At 33.5% G+C, this 18,849-nt stretch overlaps 4 protein-coding genes across 4 annotated transcripts in view; 3 read left to right on the forward strand and 1 right to left on the reverse strand.

The window, feature by feature from the left end:
- ND-B15 (NADH dehydrogenase (ubiquinone) B15 subunit) lies at nucleotides 1-923 on the reverse strand. The gene is made up of 3 exons (XM_026816461.1): nucleotides 653-923; nucleotides 257-400; nucleotides 1-182 (listed from the first exon to the last, which is right to left on the reverse strand). The coding sequence occupies exons 1-3, from the start codon at nucleotides 788-790 to the stop codon at nucleotides 114-116; spliced, it is 351 nt and encodes a 116-aa protein (XP_026672262.1). The 5' UTR covers nucleotides 791-923; the 3' UTR covers nucleotides 1-113.
- A 1,328-nt stretch (nucleotides 924-2,251) lies between these two features.
- Nucleotides 2,252-6,282, forward strand: CtsL1 (cathepsin L). The gene is made up of 7 exons (XM_018030188.2): nucleotides 2,252-2,364; nucleotides 3,377-3,490; nucleotides 3,671-3,823; nucleotides 3,898-4,101; nucleotides 4,507-4,712; nucleotides 5,785-5,936; nucleotides 6,008-6,282. Exons 2-7 carry the CDS (start codon nucleotides 3,395-3,397, stop codon nucleotides 6,226-6,228), a joined length of 1,032 nt encoding a protein of 343 aa, XP_017885677.1. The 5' UTR covers nucleotides 2,252-2,364; nucleotides 3,377-3,394; the 3' UTR covers nucleotides 6,229-6,282.
- Nucleotides 6,283-6,446: 164 nt separating this feature from the next.
- Nucleotides 6,447-11,529, forward strand: dlt (codanin-1 like protein dlt). The gene is made up of 10 exons (XM_018030190.2): nucleotides 6,447-6,773; nucleotides 7,129-7,417; nucleotides 7,489-7,759; nucleotides 8,527-8,687; nucleotides 8,755-9,348; nucleotides 9,407-9,628; nucleotides 9,887-10,249; nucleotides 10,435-10,600; nucleotides 10,676-10,944; nucleotides 11,014-11,529. The coding sequence occupies exons 2-10, from the start codon at nucleotides 7,136-7,138 to the stop codon at nucleotides 11,158-11,160; spliced, it is 2,475 nt and encodes an 824-aa protein (XP_017885679.1). The 5' UTR covers nucleotides 6,447-6,773; nucleotides 7,129-7,135; the 3' UTR covers nucleotides 11,161-11,529.
- Nucleotides 11,530-12,697: 1,168 nt separating this feature from the next.
- Nucleotides 12,698-18,849, forward strand: part of LOC108628321 (adhesion G protein-coupled receptor L4-like) — a 74,128-nt gene continuing 67,976 nt past the window's right edge. Inside the window, exons 1-3 of the mRNA XM_018030147.2 lie at nucleotides 12,698-12,903; nucleotides 13,083-13,427; nucleotides 16,292-16,490. Coding sequence (XP_017885636.1) covers nucleotides 16,312-16,490 — 179 coding nt within the window. The 5' untranslated portion in view covers nucleotides 12,698-12,903; nucleotides 13,083-13,427; nucleotides 16,292-16,311. The remainder of the gene's footprint in view (nucleotides 12,904-13,082; nucleotides 13,428-16,291; nucleotides 16,491-18,849) is intronic.

Genomic DNA, 18,849 nt, shown 5'->3' on the forward strand with positions numbered 1-18,849 from the left:
TAACTTGTAAAATACATTTTTTAGTTCAACTGATTTATTGTGTTATAATAGACAATAGATAATGTATATACATGTATTTACGTACTGACAAATATGCTACTGTAAAGGTACCTCTAATGAAATTTCGGTTCTCTATCAGCATATTTTATCACACCACTACGAAACGTCTTTTCTCTTTCTGCCTATAAATTAAATTATCATCTTTTCAAAGTAATCGTCCATGGTATATCGTCAACAGTTATGGTTAATAACTTACCCGATGTGCTATCAAAAATTCAGAAGAGCCAATTAGTACTCCAAAAAATATAAAACCTACGGTTAAATGATGTCTTGCTGTCATTTTTGTGACATACTCGTGACGAAGTCTCAGCATAGCAAAACGTTCCATAGAAGTTTCAACCTACACAATTCATACATTAGGTTACATCAATAAACACAAAATATTGCTTACATCTACTTTGTAAAGGACAAACACTCTTATGTAATTTCAACTTATACGAAATTGATAATAAAGCGCGTGATTATTTACAGAATGTAAGATCAAATTACATAGTTAAGAGTTTATTTTCAGTTAAATAACGTTCTTTTTGTTTAAATATCAATTCGAAGATTATCTGTAAAGTCATATAAGGTTAGGGAACTTCATACGTACGGGCATCGTCTGTTTCATAGGATTAAGTGTTTCCTTCAGATATTCATGTCGCAATTGTTTTCTTCTCGCGTGTCTCCATTCCAAAATCTCTTTCATTTTTTTTGATAAATCAAGCGATTCTCCTATTTTCGAGCTCATTTTGTTCGATTAAAGTTCGCACCGATTCAAATATATGTTACGTTCTCAAATTTTCAAAGACACTGTAGGAGGATCTGTGAACGGTGTGATACTAGAACGGATTTGGGCGGTACGAGTACGAGGTACGGAGCGAGCTACTGCGGTTATTTAAATAATAAATTATATATGTATCCATACTGACACGTGGCAATGAAAGATATGAATGTTTTGCGTTGAAAAATTGTTGTTATCTCGCGTTTGCTAGTTGCTAGAATCATTATGTAATATTAGCGATCATCGAATTCCGGACTTAAGTTGTGTGCATTATTAAAACACTCTCTTTATATTCGATGGAGTAAGTTAATTGCTTGGAGGAACTTTAAGAATCTCGTGCAGTGTACAGGCCTCAGTAAATTTTCTCTGACTGATCTGGAGATATTGAACTACACTAATGTAGACCAGTTGTAGCCAGTCAAGTCCAATTGGTCTTACAGTTGCATATTGTGAGCATTCAGCAAATATATGTTTAATGGTCTACTTGCAACTGCAGGATAGGCAGTTATTTATGTCTTCATTTGGAGAACTTTTCTATTTAACATTCCGATGAAAATTCAAAGTCCGATCGTTTCAAGATTTCGTAGTCTTTCTTTTCACAGGTCACGAGGACATATTTACAGTTCAAATAGTATATCGTAGTAGATTATGCAGTGTAAGATACAATTTAAAGAATGCGTAAGCATCGTTTGCGATAAAGTAGATCACATGCGTTATCTGGAATGTGGGTTGCTATACTCTTATCAGAATCATATGACACTCGTCATAATATATGTGAATGATGACAGATCGTATTCAAAGTGATTTGTTCAGAGTAGCTGGAATAAATGATGCAGAAACTCACGTGAATAGATAATAAATATATTATATACATTGCTTATGATATTCTTTCGTTCCACTAGTCTTCCATCAATAATTATCTAGTTTTAATTTACGGTTTTATTGTCAGTTCTATCAAACAAGGAACACGTGCAGTCATTATTAAAAATAGTTCGTAGAATTTCATCGTTAGGGAAATAATTATTAATCCATGAGACAAAAAAGAAATATAAAACATGTGAGATTTCAAACGAAATAAGTTTGTAGATCATATCAATTATGACTTGGAAAATCTGAAAATATATATATTATGAAAATAAATGACACGTTTATAATTATATGCTACGAAATAATTCAAGGATACTTATTATAACTTAATTACGTTGATTACTATATGTTTTACCACGAATATTTTAAGGATGTAACTGTAATTATAAATCGTAGCTGTAGATGATTAACATGTAATAAATTTTTAACGTCTGTTTCTTTTTCAAATATATTGTAACAAAATACTAGGAAGTTGAGAACGCTGGAAACAATAGAAGCTCGAACGATGAATCACGTAGTCGTGGGGAAGGGACGAGAGGGTAAAGAATATAGAAAAGAGAGAGCGGCAGTTTGTTATATTAGTTCATCCAGAGTAGACGGGAGTAGCTGGAGAGACGCAGCGGATGTCCACTCGTTTGCAATTATTCTCATCAATTAATTTCTATATTTGGTTGGTACGTAATTCCAAGCTGTCGTTAAAATATAGTTTCCATCGAATCGATATGGACAACAAAGAATCGCTTAAAACAATGACACACAAAGAATGATACACAATATCACTTTTTAATAATGAGTTTCGTTTTATTCTCCTTTCCAAAGATTTTACTTCGTATTTTGTTCGAATAGCAAAGTTTATATCATTTGAGGAAATGCAGTTTCATGGATCGTTGGAAATATTTTCTTTGTTCTCTTTATTGATAAAAGTAATTTCAACATTTTCTTATCGAAAAATGATACACACAAACATGTTCAATGCAAGACATTAATAATTTGCCTTGACCGTTTCTTTGTGTGGAATGCAACGTATGTGAACAAAAGACTGTCATGAATGATAAATATGACTTAACGTTTTCCATGTTGTAGAATAATACATTTTGCCTCTCGCGTAATAATAAACTGTAAATATATTAGGCGATGCGATCTTCATTTATTTCTTGTTGGAGATGGTATTTACGTAATTTAATAAATCGTATGTTACGAAAAAGTTTCTTATTCGGCATGATTATCGAAATGACGTAAACTAGGAAACTGCGTAATTCAAACATGTCACTCGATTTGTATTAAGTTTCCTAATTCTATTTGTTTTTATTTTGTTGTTTATCTTTATTATTTGCAATTAGCAAATAAATTAATGCTAATCGGGTTATTACGTTGTTGATGCAGTGAAGTATATTAGGTTTTATCAAGAAGATTTTATTCAACTGTTTAAGTGTATTATTGTTGAAACTCGTAGATAAATTAATGCTGATAGGTTTATTCTGTGACTGATACAATAATTTGATAAGATACTTAGATCTTGATAGGTTCTATCAAGAAACTTTTATTCAGCTGTTTAATCATGTTTAATTGTTCTACTGATACAATTCACAAATAAATTAATGCTAATCGGATTATTATGTTGATATAATATTTTAGGTTTTAATAGATTTCATCGAGGAGAAAATTAATCTGTACAAATATTTTCAGATATAAAATCGAAAAATCATGAGGGTGTTGTTGCTTTTGATTGTGGCAGTAGTTGCTACAGTCCAATCTGTGTCTTTCTTTGAATTGGTTAATCAAGAATGGACAACCTTTAAGGTAATTTTCTAGTTAAACTGTATTTTACTGCAAGAAGAACTGCTAGCAAGTTGCTTCAACAAGATACTAGTTGTACTTTTATGTATACATGATATTGATTCTCATTGTATATTAACATAAGTAGTTTTAGGTAAGAAGTTTATGCGAATTCTTGTTTGTATAAAGAAATTGAATTTTTAGATGCAACATGGTAAATCCTATAAATCTGATGTCGAGGAAAGGTTCCGAATGAAGATATACATGGACAATAAACATAAGATAGCTAAACACAATGCCAACTATGAAATAAATAAAGTACCGTACAAATTGAAAATGAACAAGTATGGAGACATGGTAAGTGACGTGTACAATTTACTTTATTTCATGTTGTGTTCTTTTAGGATATATTGTTGTAATCTTGTTTTTAGCTTCACCACGAATTTGTCAATACTTTGAATGGGTTCAACAAATCCATAAATACCCTATCGAGATCTGCAAGGCCTCTGATCGGTGCCGCATTTATTGAACCAGCTAATGTGGAACTACCAGCAACCGTAGATTGGAGAAAACACGGCCTCGTAACACCGGTCAAGGATCAGGGTCACTGTGGATCTTGCTGGGCATTCTCTGCAGTAAGTTTCAACTGATAATCTTCGATTTACAATGATTTTTACTAATATTCAGGCACGTTATGAAATAGAATAGCTTTTTAAAATTTAGCTTTTTAAATATTGAGTCAAACTTCATTTCCTTTGGAATGTTAAGAGGTCTGGATTACTGCTGGCAATTAAGTTTTTGGGTTTAAAACATTAGACTTACATATCTGCAACTTCTTGCTCAGTGATATCGGTGTAAATTAATTTTTTATTTAATTTCAAAATTCAATTTTTGGGAATCAGAGATTACTTTGATTATTAAATTGAAGCTAATTTTAGAAAAGTTACTCAGGTTTGAAGTGTCTCCGAATATTAATGGGAGTGACTGTACTTGTTTGAAGAGTCATGCCATTAAATTTAGTATTTTAATCGTTATTATAGACTGGGTCTCTGGAAGGACAACATTTCCGACGAACAGGAGTTCTAGTTTCCTTGAGCGAACAAAATTTGGTGGATTGCTCTGGAAAATACGGGAACAATGGATGCAGTGGAGGAATGATGGATCAAGCGTTCCAATACATCAGGGACAACCATGGTATCGATACAGAGGGTACATATTCTTATGAAGCCGTAAACGACGAGTGCAGGTAAGCATTTCGACACGTCTGCTTTGAATAGAATGTGTTTAAGGGAGTTCTATCGATAATAGAATTATCAATCAGATTCTGATAAAATTCGGTCTACTGCTAGGTAAAATTTTTAAAAGGACGTTTTCAAGTGTTTGTAGACTAAGGGTATCTAAGAAAAAAATTACTAAAAATGTTATTTTTACATATTTTATACGATGGTTTATAATAAACAGCACGTTCGTTGCTGTATTTATATAATTAATTTATTTTGACTCTTACACTGTTGAAAAATTATTTTTAAATAAGCTGTTATCAATAGATATCTGACTTCTATTAACAAAATTCTTATATATAACAATGTTTGATTGTCAAATGCTTCACACTAGTGAATAATGGTAGTTTTTCGTAAGACGCAATGTAAAATACGTAGAAACGAAATCTTTTGATAACTTCTTTTGTAAGTACCCTCAATCTTTAAAATTTTAACTACTTTTTTTAAAAGCTTTATCTACCTAGCCGAATACTAAATTTGAACAAAATCAGTTTGTTAATTTCATTATCGATAAGATCCTAACGGGACTAGGGTAGTCACGTGGCTTTGCTAACATTTGTCAGTCAAATTTTGATGTTTTTTGCTGTTTTGTCAATAAGCAGACAAGAATAGTGCAAAATATGAGTTTGCAGGACTACGCTTTTCGTCCTTGTATGAGAAGACTTGTGGGTTATCAGGAACCTCTTTGAAAAGAGGAACATTCAACCTGGCGTGCTATGGTTTTGATTTGATTCAGAATAATCTCTTTTAGGTATAAAATTTCTTATAAACAAAGGCATTGCAACTTCGCTGTATATTGCTAACTATGAACATTTGTGGATTACATCGTGTCCAGAGCACGCCAGAGTTAACTTTCCTCTTTCCAAAGGGGAAGGGGGGACCTTCCTACCCAAAAATTTTTATTATATAAGGACGAAAAGTGTAATCCCTTAAACCTATATTTTTGTCTAATTTTATGGATAATATTGACGGTCTGCCTTATTGTACCGCTATTGGACTCTATCTCCTCCAGTACTAAAATAATTTTGTTTTCTACAGATATAACCCAAAGTACAGCGGAGCTTCCGACGTTGGTTTCGTAGACATTCCCGAAGGAGATGAAGGCAAACTGAAAGCAGCAGTTGCCACAATTGGACCAATCTCTGTTGCTATTGATGCTTCCCACCAATCATTCCAATTTTACTCTGAAGGTTTGTTTGTACGATTTGAGTCTAATTTTTGATTACACGAACTTCCTGCTAAATATTATACAAAATTGTAGGCGTCTACTATGAACCCGAATGTAGTAGCGATCAATTGGACCACGGAGTGTTAGTGGTAGGTTATGGAACCGACGACGACGGTACCGACTACTGGTTGGTAAAGAACAGCTGGGGTGAAACGTGGGGCGATAAGGGATACATAAAAATGGCCAGGAACAGAGAAAATCACTGTGGTATCGCTTCCACCGCTAGCTACCCTCTCGTTACATCTCGTAAATAATTTTCTAAGCACTCTCTAGCAAGAAGAATAAAACGTAAAAGTACATTAAGTAAATAGTAGTATATGCGTTATTGCCCGCTCAGTAATTTTAATAAGTACACATTATATTCTATTAAAAAATAACTTATGTTCTTCTTTGTACGAAATTGTCATGTCTATTTTTCGAATAAAACGAATTTTTATTTACATCCTTCGTTCGATTATCTTCCAAAATGGAATGCATGCCTTTAGATGGAATTCTGAAAAGTAAAATGGATGCCATTCAATTAGTCGAGATCGCGGCCAGTGGTGAGAATCGTAAACAGTCACAGTCGGTCAAGTGTTGCAGCATTGTGTATACGTGTACCATATTAGAAATATAATTTTATATATATATATATATATCTCGCATACTTCCTGATCGAAACATCGGTTACGTGCGAATCGGCATTGTGCGAGGCTTAATTGTTCTCGTAAAATATTCAACCATCGCGGTTATAAACATAACCATAGAATTGAAGATTGACCGACATTCATGTCATGTACTTGGGAATTTAACTAAACGAGTACGTCCGCAAAGTTTATTAGAGAAATATATTCTTAAAATGCCAGACAGTAGTATATCTATTTAAATTGCTCTCCTTTTATCCTATCAGTCACTGTACCTTCGTTGAATGAAGTATTACCATAAGCTACGTTTTCCGTTTGTAGTAAATAAAATATATTGCTTGTATTTAAGCATAATAATTTTGTATATTTTATTGAATCGTTTCTCTTGTCATGCAATTATACTTCATTTTGATATCATTTCATTTGTGTTCGAAATTCGAATGTAATTTAAAAACCAATAGAAGAGTCAATTGTATGTTGTATATAAATAAGAATGAATTTTGATTTTCAATATGTATTTTTCTGATGCAGATGTACAATGGGTGAATTAAATGTGTGCTTTCAAATAGACACAGATAATCGGGAGAATTTCCCATCCGCGATCGCTTTCCAATCATTTAAAAATCAACGAGACACGTTCTACAAAATATTCCGAATATGGGAGGAGAACCACTCAGTGCCTGGGTGGACGTTTCAGATTGCTCTGGGGAGCAAGATAAGATCCATGTTGACCTTGCATAATGACGCTATAAATTACTATCACTTTGCAAGATTGTTCAAATCGCAGCTCCTAATCTCGTGTATACAGAATAGACAGCATGTACGTCTGGATAATAAAATTATGTTAATTAATCGTAGACTTGTTTAATCGAATAGTTTTGTGTGTTCTAGGCGGAAGTAGAAGATGACGAAGATATATTGCAAGCTTTGAGACAAGTAAATCCTAAAAAGTTGAATCAATTACAGGAGAGGCTGGTGACCCCACAGCCTTCCAAAAATCAAATCACTGGGCCAACTTTCCCAGGGGTTCAAGAGTTCTTTAAAGACTTCATTTTATTTGCGTTTAATCCAATTTTTTACGTGCATTTAGAAAACTGTTTGATTTACGAGATAATAGAGTTAAATGACACTCAGTTCAATAACAGCGAGATCGAGGATTCAGGTATTATTTGCATCTGTCAATATATGCAATAGACAGTGGATATTTATGCAGAATAAAGCGTTTATAGTATCCTTTGAAGAGATATGGTTCAGATTTTATCATTCAATCAATAGCTTTTGATATTCTGTATAGTTTTGTACATTACACGTAACACTCAAACATTTTTTGCAATGTTCACTATATGATTTTTATAGAGTTTTTCATGCCAAAAGCTAATTCGTAAGCCGAATTGTTCTATCATTATTCCGAAGAATAGTAATTTTTGTAAAAATGCATGATTTCCGCGAAAAATGAATCTTACATGTTTTTTTTTTATCAAAAATGTCAGTAGAATTTAATACTGTATAGCAAATTTCTGTTACATAAACGGATTTTCATATAAATACAATAACAGAACGTGTAAAGCACTCGCCTCAACTCTTCTTCAAACTTGAACAATTATTTACAACTATTAAAAAGTTTGAAAACAAAAAGTAATTTATATGGATATACTGTGGAAAGTCACCTTTATTTGTTGATTTAAAATGAACTTTTTCATGTAATACCTCATTTTCTTCAAAATCATGCGTTTTTAGAAAAACTGCTATTCTGCTTCGGATTTGTTTTTGGCATGAAAACCTAGAAAAATCACGTAGAGCATATTGCAAAATAATATTTTTATGTCGTAGAATGAAATTTTTACACATTTCGTTTTCATATAAATGCATGAAGTCCGCTGTTTAATAATAACTAATCCATTTCCAATAACGTTGTTCCCGTTTTTATAGAAACTACGGTAGATGAGCAAACGCAACAAAATTTCATCACTTGCTTATCCAGTTTAAGACTTCTTGCAAAAATGCTAGGGCTCCTCGTAGCACTACCATACAGATCAGAGTCGAATAATTTTAAGGAATTAGTAGCGACTCAAGTCGAAGTAAGAAGTAAAGTAAGTATTATCATTTTCGTGTTTTATCGATTTCTTTTACCGTTTTTTCGAATGTTATACTCTTTAGGTTTTACCGTCTATAAACATGCAACTCTGTCTTCACGATGCAATAGCATTAGGTAAATTATCATTGACCATACCTTGGATATCGGAATATCTAGCTATGATGGACACCGTGTCGCTTCGATTGCCGTATTACAAGCAAACGTTGGAATTGTTATATTATATTTATAAAGCTGTGAACCATTCCGATTTCTCGGCATCGGACACTTTCCTTTCCCAGCAGACAGCGATTTTGCTTAAGTCCACGTTGAACTGGCTGTTCGAATTACCGAATTTCCCGAAGGATTTGTATTCTACTTGGCAAAAGATGTACAAAGTTAGAGAATTTCGAAGTTTGAAACAGCTCGACAAAACTCATATACAGAAAATGATGCTAACAGGAGAACCCACAGTGTCCGTTAATTTGTCTAAATGCAACTTGGACAAATTGGATATAATTAACGAAAAAACGTTGCGTATATGTTGCCCGACAATCGAAGCGAGCGTTTCCGTATCGAACCCTAATACGAATTTCAATAATTACAACCCGAACAAACACATTAAACCAGTAACTAGTCAGCTTAAATCTACGAAAAGTGCTGGAATAAAACATTTAGAGGTAAGTCCAATAAAAGTTCGTTTCGAGTGAGGTATTCAAATTCTTATGATTTCAATAGTTGCAATTGGAAGAAGCATTCTTTCACGGGCAACCAGCGTCGACGCAAAAGACAGTTGATTTCGTGTCGGAGAGGGTTGCGTCCACCTGCGTGAAGCATATATGCAACACCCTCCTGATGACTTCTAGGGAGACGAACTTGAACAATTTTCGAAAGATTCTGAAAAGGAAACAGGAGCAATCACTCGAGGAACAATTGTTCATCAATACGACGAATTTCAAGGTAAATTTTTGCACAACTCACGATCATATAAAATAATTGTACAGACTGTGGATTTTATGCAATTACAAGAAAATTGAATGACAAATGTCACGTGTAATTTATAAGACAATTTAGAGTATCGAAGACTGAATGGATATTTCAATGTGTAACAAAACTTTAACAAAAACTAAACTGATACAATAAATGTTTTATTTTACCTAAAGATCCGCAGTGAAAGTACATGATAGAAAATATTATATTCATATTGATTATATTTAGGCATCTGTGGTGAACGACATGAACGCTGCAGCCACGAATATATCTAAGGAATTGAAAGATCAATGCGAGACGTGCATACCGACAATTTGCGAATTGCGAGTGACCCAATCGATAGAAGCGCTTCTAGCGGAAGACTCTTTACCGTCTGTTAAAGAAATGTGTGTTAAAATTGCAACGAGATTAGCCACGGAGCGAATACACCAGTGGATACAATCCCACATCGTAGGTGGGTCACTGTTTATAAAAGATATGGAACTTGAGTTAAACAGGTTCCTAAAGAACAACACACCACTGCAGCCTATCCAAGAAAGGAAGCATAATCAAAATGCTCTTAGCCCGACTACTACTACCGACAATTTGAGGGTAATTATTTGATCCGATGTAAAAGTATCGAAATGCTCGAACTTTCGGGTAGTTCGACGATCGAACCGAACTGAGGCTCTGCTTCCGACCCAATCCACGAACTCGAAAAAATTGAATTACTCGAATAAACCAAACGACTCAAAGAAATCTTGGATATTTATTATTATTTGTTATCATTTTTATAGGAGCTCATATGGGATCTACTTGAGAGTGGTGATGAATCTTTGACGTTAACAACTGTTTCGACGACGTTAGATAATTTATATCAGACTTTAAACGAAAGAGCAGATTTAGTAGTGGGAGTGGAAAGAATTTTGTACTCTCTTAGCACAGATCTTGCTTTATTTTTAGGTAAAAGAATTAATGTTCAATTACTTTAGTTATTTGATACGTTATGACATTTGTTAATTGGTCTTGTATTTATAGTTGCTTATCGAAGTGATTTGTTCACTGTAAAAGTACAAGAGAAATTTATAAAGGTATGGGCGATGAGTCGCTGTAAAGCTCTGGAATCAGACTCGCCTATACATAGAATATTCAGTTCTAGAAACATTATGCTCTTAGCTCAACCAGAGAAAGCAGAGATCTGGCCGATGTTCGGAAAGTTTATTAAAAAACTGATCGAGAAAGACGTTTTAGATGTCAACAGTCTTAGCGACCAGTGTGTAGCTTTGTTCAGGCAAAACTGGCCTGTGGTAAATATTTTTATCATATTCGTTGAAATTATAGCTTATTCGATGTGTAAATCATTTGACTTTTCACAGCCCACTTTAAGGCATTTGTCAAAATGTTTGACAGAAGTGATAACAGATTTTAAAGCGTCGGACATGACAACTGAGAAAGTAAAATTCCTACTTGGCTGGATAGCTGAAACGTACAGCGAAATAGAATTTTGCAACTCTAGACATTGATGCTCTCCATCTGGTATTTTTCACTTACTGTATAAATTCCAGAAGTTCGATGCACATAGAACTGTAAATTATTGTACATTAATTAATTTAACGATGGAAAGGACGCGGGTTGAGCGCAGTGACTTTGCCAATTGTTGCTGCAACCGAACTGTGAATTGATATAGAAAATTTTTATGGACGAAGTATCGTTTAAACATTGTATGAATCTGTGCACCTGAACGTTTATCTATTTTTAGACTTACAATTAATTCATGTTTCCTATGTCGGGTGTTAATTGTTGCATTTTATTCCATTGATCGCATATTTTATAATCGATAAAATTCTAATCTTTGACAAATGTATGAAACGTAAAATAAAGAAACATTTGTTTTTTAATCGCCTCAAATATTTCACCTTCATTCCTCGCCACGTCGAAAGTCGAGTTTGTTCAATTAAAACAACATTGCTATATGTATTTATATTGTGTAAAATACATATACCTTCCATGATGAAGTACATTTCCCTACTAATTGTTTAGTACAGAGGTTCCCAAAGTTTTATCTAAATGTGCAAAATTGTCAATTCCAGAATGTTTGACGGGCCAAAGAAGTGTTATGGAAAAATATGTTCAAATCGATAATAAGTTAGATATAAAGGAAACATTTACATTAATTTTATAATATAATCATTTTTTATTTATTACAACAATTACTTTCTACTACAAACGTTTTATTAGAATATTTAAAAACTAAGTAATCAGAGACAATTTATTCCAAATACAAAAAGAAAAAATTAATAATCTGAAATGCGTGACTGTGTAGTTATTTCCTTTTAATAATATCATTAAGCCTTTGTTCTAATTGTAAGTTGGTTGAATGTATTCGTAACACTTCATTTCTTATCTCAATTTAGACCTATTAATACTCATGATTGACAAAACCTTTTTTATAAGTCCTTCCAGATAATGAAACCATACGTTAAGTATGTTTCTGCAAGTTTGGAAAATTCTTTAGGAAGAATTAATCAAGACTCTTTTCAGCTTTAGAAAAATTGATAAGAATAAGTTCTGGCCTCGATATCCTTCTGTAGTTTGATCAGTTCAAATTGCATATTTTCGGAAACAATTTGGATTGTAAGAAAATTAATCAGAAAATAAAATAAATTCGTCTTCATGATTCTTAAAATCATTAAAACGTTTATCAAATTCTTCTAACAAATTCTGTATAATTTTATAATATTGTAACTACTGAATAATACATAGCTGATGCTTCAGCATTCTCGGTTACTAATATTCTATTCGATTCAAAATGAGATAAGTTTCCAATTTCAAGTTGTTCTTGTAATAATCGAAATTCTATTTAGTTGAATTTTATTTATTGTTTCTTTTGTGAAAAAAGAAATATTTATTGTTTTCTTGAAGAAAATTTGACATTCCTAGATGATCTGATATCGCGGACCGTACTTTGGGAATCCCTGGTTTAGCACATTGAGTATATATGCGCGGCGGTGATGCGCAAGCGAGTTGAGCGCGAACAATTTCCACAGCAGTTCGCCGTCATCATTCGAGGAGGTTGAACGTATTTCGTCCCTTCCGACTTTTCTGTTATACGATCGCGTACGAGTACCGATGATCGCATCGCGATAAACTAATGTAGTCTACGATTTCTACTTCCATCACCATCATGTTTGCAAACCACCTCGCATGACAAGAAACGGGATAGAAGTATAGAAAGATGCTTAACGAAACCTACTATCTTTGCACGGGTTAGTATATAAAAAGAATAGAAATTAACATCGTTAATGAGCGTTTTCAAATACTCGTCACTGTTTCCTATCGAAAATTGAATATCGGTTAATTGTTAAAAGTTTTCGAAGTATCATCGCGTTTCGGTAATTGAATAAAATAATCGAAGCGTGGTTTCTGTTTATTGTACGGAAAATAGAGGAGGGGGAGAAAGAAACGGTTGAAAGTTACAAAGGTGTTTTGATAGTGTAACGAGATCGCGTGTGCGAGATTGGAAGTAAAGATAAATCGTGTGTATCGAAATTCGCGAATGAAAAAGAGTATAGTCTGACAGACACTTTCGTGAAGGATATCGTGCACGCGATAGCCGCCCTGTTCGGACTCTCGTTTTCTTTAAGGGCGATTGTTAACACGCGAAGTCACACGATTCGATTTTGCACGTGTTCGCCGGCACGTGGTTCGTTCAAGAAATATGTAAAATCTATGGAACTCGGAATCGGCATCCCTTTGAATCTTCCCGTCGAATCATCTAACTCGACATAAGGTAAGATCGTTTCTTTTATACAATTCATTCGTTCGTTTCAAGTCTGAAATTTAACTATAGGCCGGTATTCAGAGTCGTTACTTATATTTAAATATTGTATATGTATTAATATATTAATTAATTGTTTTAAGCATTTGCTTAAGTCCCGTACAAGACAGGGATTGGAAATATGAGATAGACAAAGATAATAAATGCTTAAAACGATCTTAAAAATAAGCAACGATTCTGAATACCGACCAGAGATGCGATACCAGCAAGTACAACTGTAAATCAAAAGAAGATAGTATTAATCAAGTCAAATTCAAGTGATTAAAACAATAGTCGTTTTATCCATTTTGCTTTCAATTAGAATAGAAAGCAATAGTTTCTTAACTTCCTCGCGATTACGTGTTTACCAAAGTCGTCGATTATTTGAAACAAGGTGTTTTAAATCGCGAATTGGCTTGCAACAGTGGACATAAGGTGGGAAGGAAAAAAAATTCTGCATCGATGGTATCGGGAAGTTTATTCGTAAACGGCAACGAGCGCTCTCGTGAATCGAACTGGAAACCGAAACGATAAGGTCACCACACTTAACGACTGCCGAATCTGCTCCAGTGTTGGACAGAAAAACATACGAGGGGACAAAGTTTCGCCTGTCATTCGACAATTTTTACAAACACAAATTATTTAGGTTCATCAACGAATTTTTCGTTCACACTCCCTTCGTTCCTAAATGTTTCCTACGAAAATTAACGTACATAGTTTTAATTTAGTAAGCGACATTCGAGTGAATAGTGGTTGCGTGTATCTATTAACGTTCCCTGTTGCAAATTTTTGTAATTTGTGGTTGGTGGAGCGCCATTTTGATTCACCTCTGTACAGAAAATTACCAGGTCTGTCTCAATTTACCTCTGTAATATGCGTGGCTCCATCGCAAATGAAATTTTCTTCGACGGTAGAGAATATTAGCCTAGTTCCTCGCAAATTCTTCCCGTTTCATCATCGTACACGTTTATTTGTTACCCGAAGCACCACATCTGGAAATAAAATGTACAAACGAACGATTATCTTGATTAATGTCACGTTTTACGTAGAAAGTACGTAGCTATTATAGCTAACGATATCGAGGGTTATAAATCTTAATCGTCGTCCCCCGAGCTTCCTATAGAAACGATAAATCAAACCTCATGCTGCGTAGATAGATTATAGAGCGAATTTCAGACCGAATTATCGAATAAATCACCTTTCCAAGTGTTCTCCTTTTATCTGTTCTTCAAATCATTTCGTAGCATAGAAGTATAGATCATTTGCACCCACTATTATATAAAGAGGAAGTTTGTTTATATGTTAGCAAAAATTTGAAAAGCCACTGAAGTATTTGCAATGAAGTTTGGGCAACAGCTTTCTTATCATTTTAAAGCAAACGACATTATTAGGAATAATTACTGAGTCGAAAGAGAATGAAAATTTTATTTTCAATTTTGTCTTTTTGTCAATATTTCTTTAAGATTGTAATTGTAAAAGCTATGTCACGCTCTTTTTAAGTCACAGATAATTTTTAACATATAATTTCTAGTATTCTGACGTATGGTTTTGGTACTTTTTGATTGTACCTTACTTGCTACTGTTTATGTGATCTACAAGTCCTTAATTCTTACTATTGTTTATTTTTTATTGTCTACCTACTATTTAGCTTGACTAAATTTTCCTTCTAGTATGAGAAGGTTTTTGGATCGTCAGGGATCTTTTTGGGAAAAGGGAAGTTAAATCTGGCCTGCTCTGGTCCTGATTTCATTCAAAACAATCTCTCTTGAATGTAAAAAAGGCATTGTAACTACGATTTTTCACCTATTTTTTAGCGCTGATATTAGTAAATATCAGCATATTTTGATTAAATCATAACCAGAGCATGCTAGATTTAACTCTTCTCTTCTCAAAGAGATACCTGACGATCCACCAATCTTTTTATAATAAGGACGAAAAGCATAGTCCCGTCAACCCATATTTTACACCATGTTTGCCTGGTTATCGATAAACAGAGCACAAAATGTCGAAATGTTATTGACAAATGTTAGAAAAGTGATGTGACTATCCTGACCCTTTAAATAGTATCTTCGAAGTTGATATTATTTCAACTTTAAAATATATATTAACAATTACATAAAATTCTCTCATTGTTGCATCTAAATTCTTTTTATTATTAAAATCAATATTTTGCCATTTAATATAAGAGTTCAAGAGTTAATAACTTTTTTAATAGCCTCGCAAAATTTCTAAAATTTTCCAGTGTTTTATTAATATAATATCTAGTGACTGTTAAAATTTGAATGTTTTCTTAGATACGGACTTATACAATCTTAATGCGATTAGGTATCCAAGAGATGTTTGCTCCAAAATATTACGTAACCAACTCTTTAAAAATCAATTCGTGGATTTTTCTAAATTCACGTGCTACTGGGTTATAACGTGTCCCTACGTATTACTCAATATTTTCCAAGTTTGATGAATTGTATTGGTTTTCGTTTACAAAGGTTACTCAGACCTAAAAGTCAATTTCAGCATATTTCCTCATATCATCCACTCAACGGGATGATAACATGTATTTACTGAATCCTCAATATCCTTAATATTTTATGACTTAGCGACTTGGTTTTTTTTTATGAAATATTTCTGTTCTGTGCATTTTGGATTATATGTACATAATACATACACGACAATAAAGTGCGGACGATTTCGCGAGGGGGGATACTACTATTTTATACAAGCTTGTATATATTTTAACAAAGCGCCTGCCTAAGGAAATTGGACGTCTTGATGAATAATTAAACAGCTATTATAATTGTAGTAAATTGAAACGATAAACGGTTTTCTGACGATTCTAGATGCGAGAATAGGGAAGGAAATGGAGACGCTTTACACAGGAGCGATCCACGGGTTTCCCCAATCGAACGGCGGGCAGACTAATGGAATTTCGTCGGGAATCGCCAGCTCATTCGATCAAGACGGCGTTTTGAGCCTCATCGTCGTCCTAGGCGGAAGCCTGTCCCTGGTCGCCCTGGTCTTTGCCTTTATTACCTACAGGTAAGTTGAGAGTCAATTAACGTCGCTAATAAACGGTCAAGTAAGACAGCTTCTCGTTCCCACTAATTCTAAGATAAAATTGATGAATTCCACTGTTTCCTTTTCTATTTCGTTTAACACAGGCAGAAAACTAGTAGTCAAATATTGAATATAAGAGACAAAGAGAATTTGGTAAGAGACAGCATCTCGTTCCCAATTTGTAAGACAAAATTGATCCTATGTTTTTCTATATCATATAACACAAATTGAGAAATGGCATTGAAATATTGAATGAAATTGTGAACTTTTCCAGTTTTATTAGCGATCGAGAAATCAATAGCCGTCGTGTTTGCATGAAAGCGGTCAGCTTCGTGCCCGCTGGCAATCCTTTTATACGATACTGTACCTACACTGTAATACGTTGACTACTGAAATAATTCCAATATTCCATTGAAGCTTGCTTTTATTTAGAAAATTATTTACAGCTTTTATATGACACACGTATGAAAGTTCATACGTGTAACTTTGTATTGTAAAAATCTTTCTTTTTTCCTCGATGCCTGAATATTTGTTAGGTTATTGTTTTCTGATCTGAAGTTACTATTTCGCGATATTATCGAAGACAGAAAGTTTCTAACGTGTCGCCGGAAATTGAAGGGAAATGAAAAGGCACGGTTTCCTCTCTTTCTCGACATTGGTCATCGTTTTCTTCTGGCGTAAAATAGAAATTCCAAAGGAACTTGATTCCCGTGACGAAGCATCTTCCGCACGGACACGATTCGAGAACTTTAATTGGTGTTTAAGCGCGAAAAGATTGCGTACCGTTTTCTCGTTTCAGGGAAGCGCGCGTCTACTCTTGGGAATTTATATCATTTATTGTATCTACCTGAATTATATAATTCATACATTAAATGATTCACGTAATAGTCGATGTAGTAATTGATGAAGTATTGCCTATAACAATTGTTACAATGCTTAATATAGTACTATTGGATTGGCAACTAAATAATTGCGGAGTTTGTCGATAGACTTCTTATTTAAAATCCGCAATCACTTAGTTGCCAACCCAACAATTTCATCAATTACTACGTGGATCATTTAATGTATCGAATTAATTGATATAATTGATATAATAAATGATTCGCGTAACAGTCGATGCAGTAATTGATACGGCGTTTCCTATAATGGTTGTTACAATACTTAACACAGTACTAATTTCATCAATTACTACGTGGATCATTTAATGTATCGAATTAAATATACATATAATTGATATGATCCACGTAATAGTTGATGCAGTAATTGATACAGTGTTTCCCATAATGGTTGTTATAATAGTTGTTATGGTACTGATGACGCTAAAAGAAGGTTTCTACGTATTTGATAAAACGCAGTGATCATTCAAATCATAATTCATTTCCGAGGCTCCTATATGTATAAAGAATAACTTTACATAGTTCATATCTATTTATTCCGTGTAACGACTTCGATGATAATGAAAAATTGCGTGTATGCTAATGTTTCCCATGTTAACGGTTTGCACTATTTTTTTAGCAATTCAACGATGTTATAGTGTTAATTATAACTGACAAAAATTATTCGATTGACATAAATGATTCACGTAATGGTCGCAGTAGTAACTGATACAATGTCTCCTATTCAATTACTATTAAACACAGAGTACAACAGTTAAACTAAATGATATGATTCACGTGGTGGTTGACCGAACAATTTATAGAGTGTTTCCTATAATGATTGTTACAATAGTTGAAACAGTAGTTGATTAAAAGAAGTTTTCTATGCACTTGCCACAAGGCAGTGCTCGTTGATTGAATATTTGATCAAGCTGTAATTAATTTTCCATGGCTTCTATGTAAAGAATAACTTCAAATGGTTCATATTGAGTCTGGGTGGTGGAAGTATAAATATAATCAGAACATAACTAAAAGTATACGAAATATAAAAAGTGAATCTAAGCTTCAATGCTTATTTGTTAAAAAAAATTGCAATTTGAAATGAATTTTCTTAACTGGCCACTATAAATCTTCTATTTTGTATACAAATTCGCTGATCATAACAAAAAAATTAGTCCAATTAATAAATGGTATCATGTATTGTATCGTATTAATTTATCTTAAAAATCTGGAAAATCATGAAATCAATGTAAACTTGCAGCACAATACAGCAAAAGTACCTAAATAGAGAATCCTATCTCTGTCGCCAAATATACTCTTAGTAATGGGCATATGAACTTTCTGGTTGTTCTGCCAAGAAAGTACACATTTTTTCAGTTTTTCCTTATGTTTATTATTTCTGTTTAACAAATTATGTGTACAATCTGTCTTAAATCAATAATCTATTAATAATAGTAGCTGATGGA

Source organism: Ceratina calcarata, unplaced genomic scaffold (genome assembly GCF_001652005.2).
Source record: "Ceratina calcarata isolate Rehan_Ccalc_2016 unplaced genomic scaffold, ASM165200v1 scaffold517.2, whole genome shotgun sequence".
In the NCBI taxonomy this organism is placed as follows: Eukaryota; Metazoa; Arthropoda; class Insecta; order Hymenoptera; family Apidae; genus Ceratina; species Ceratina calcarata.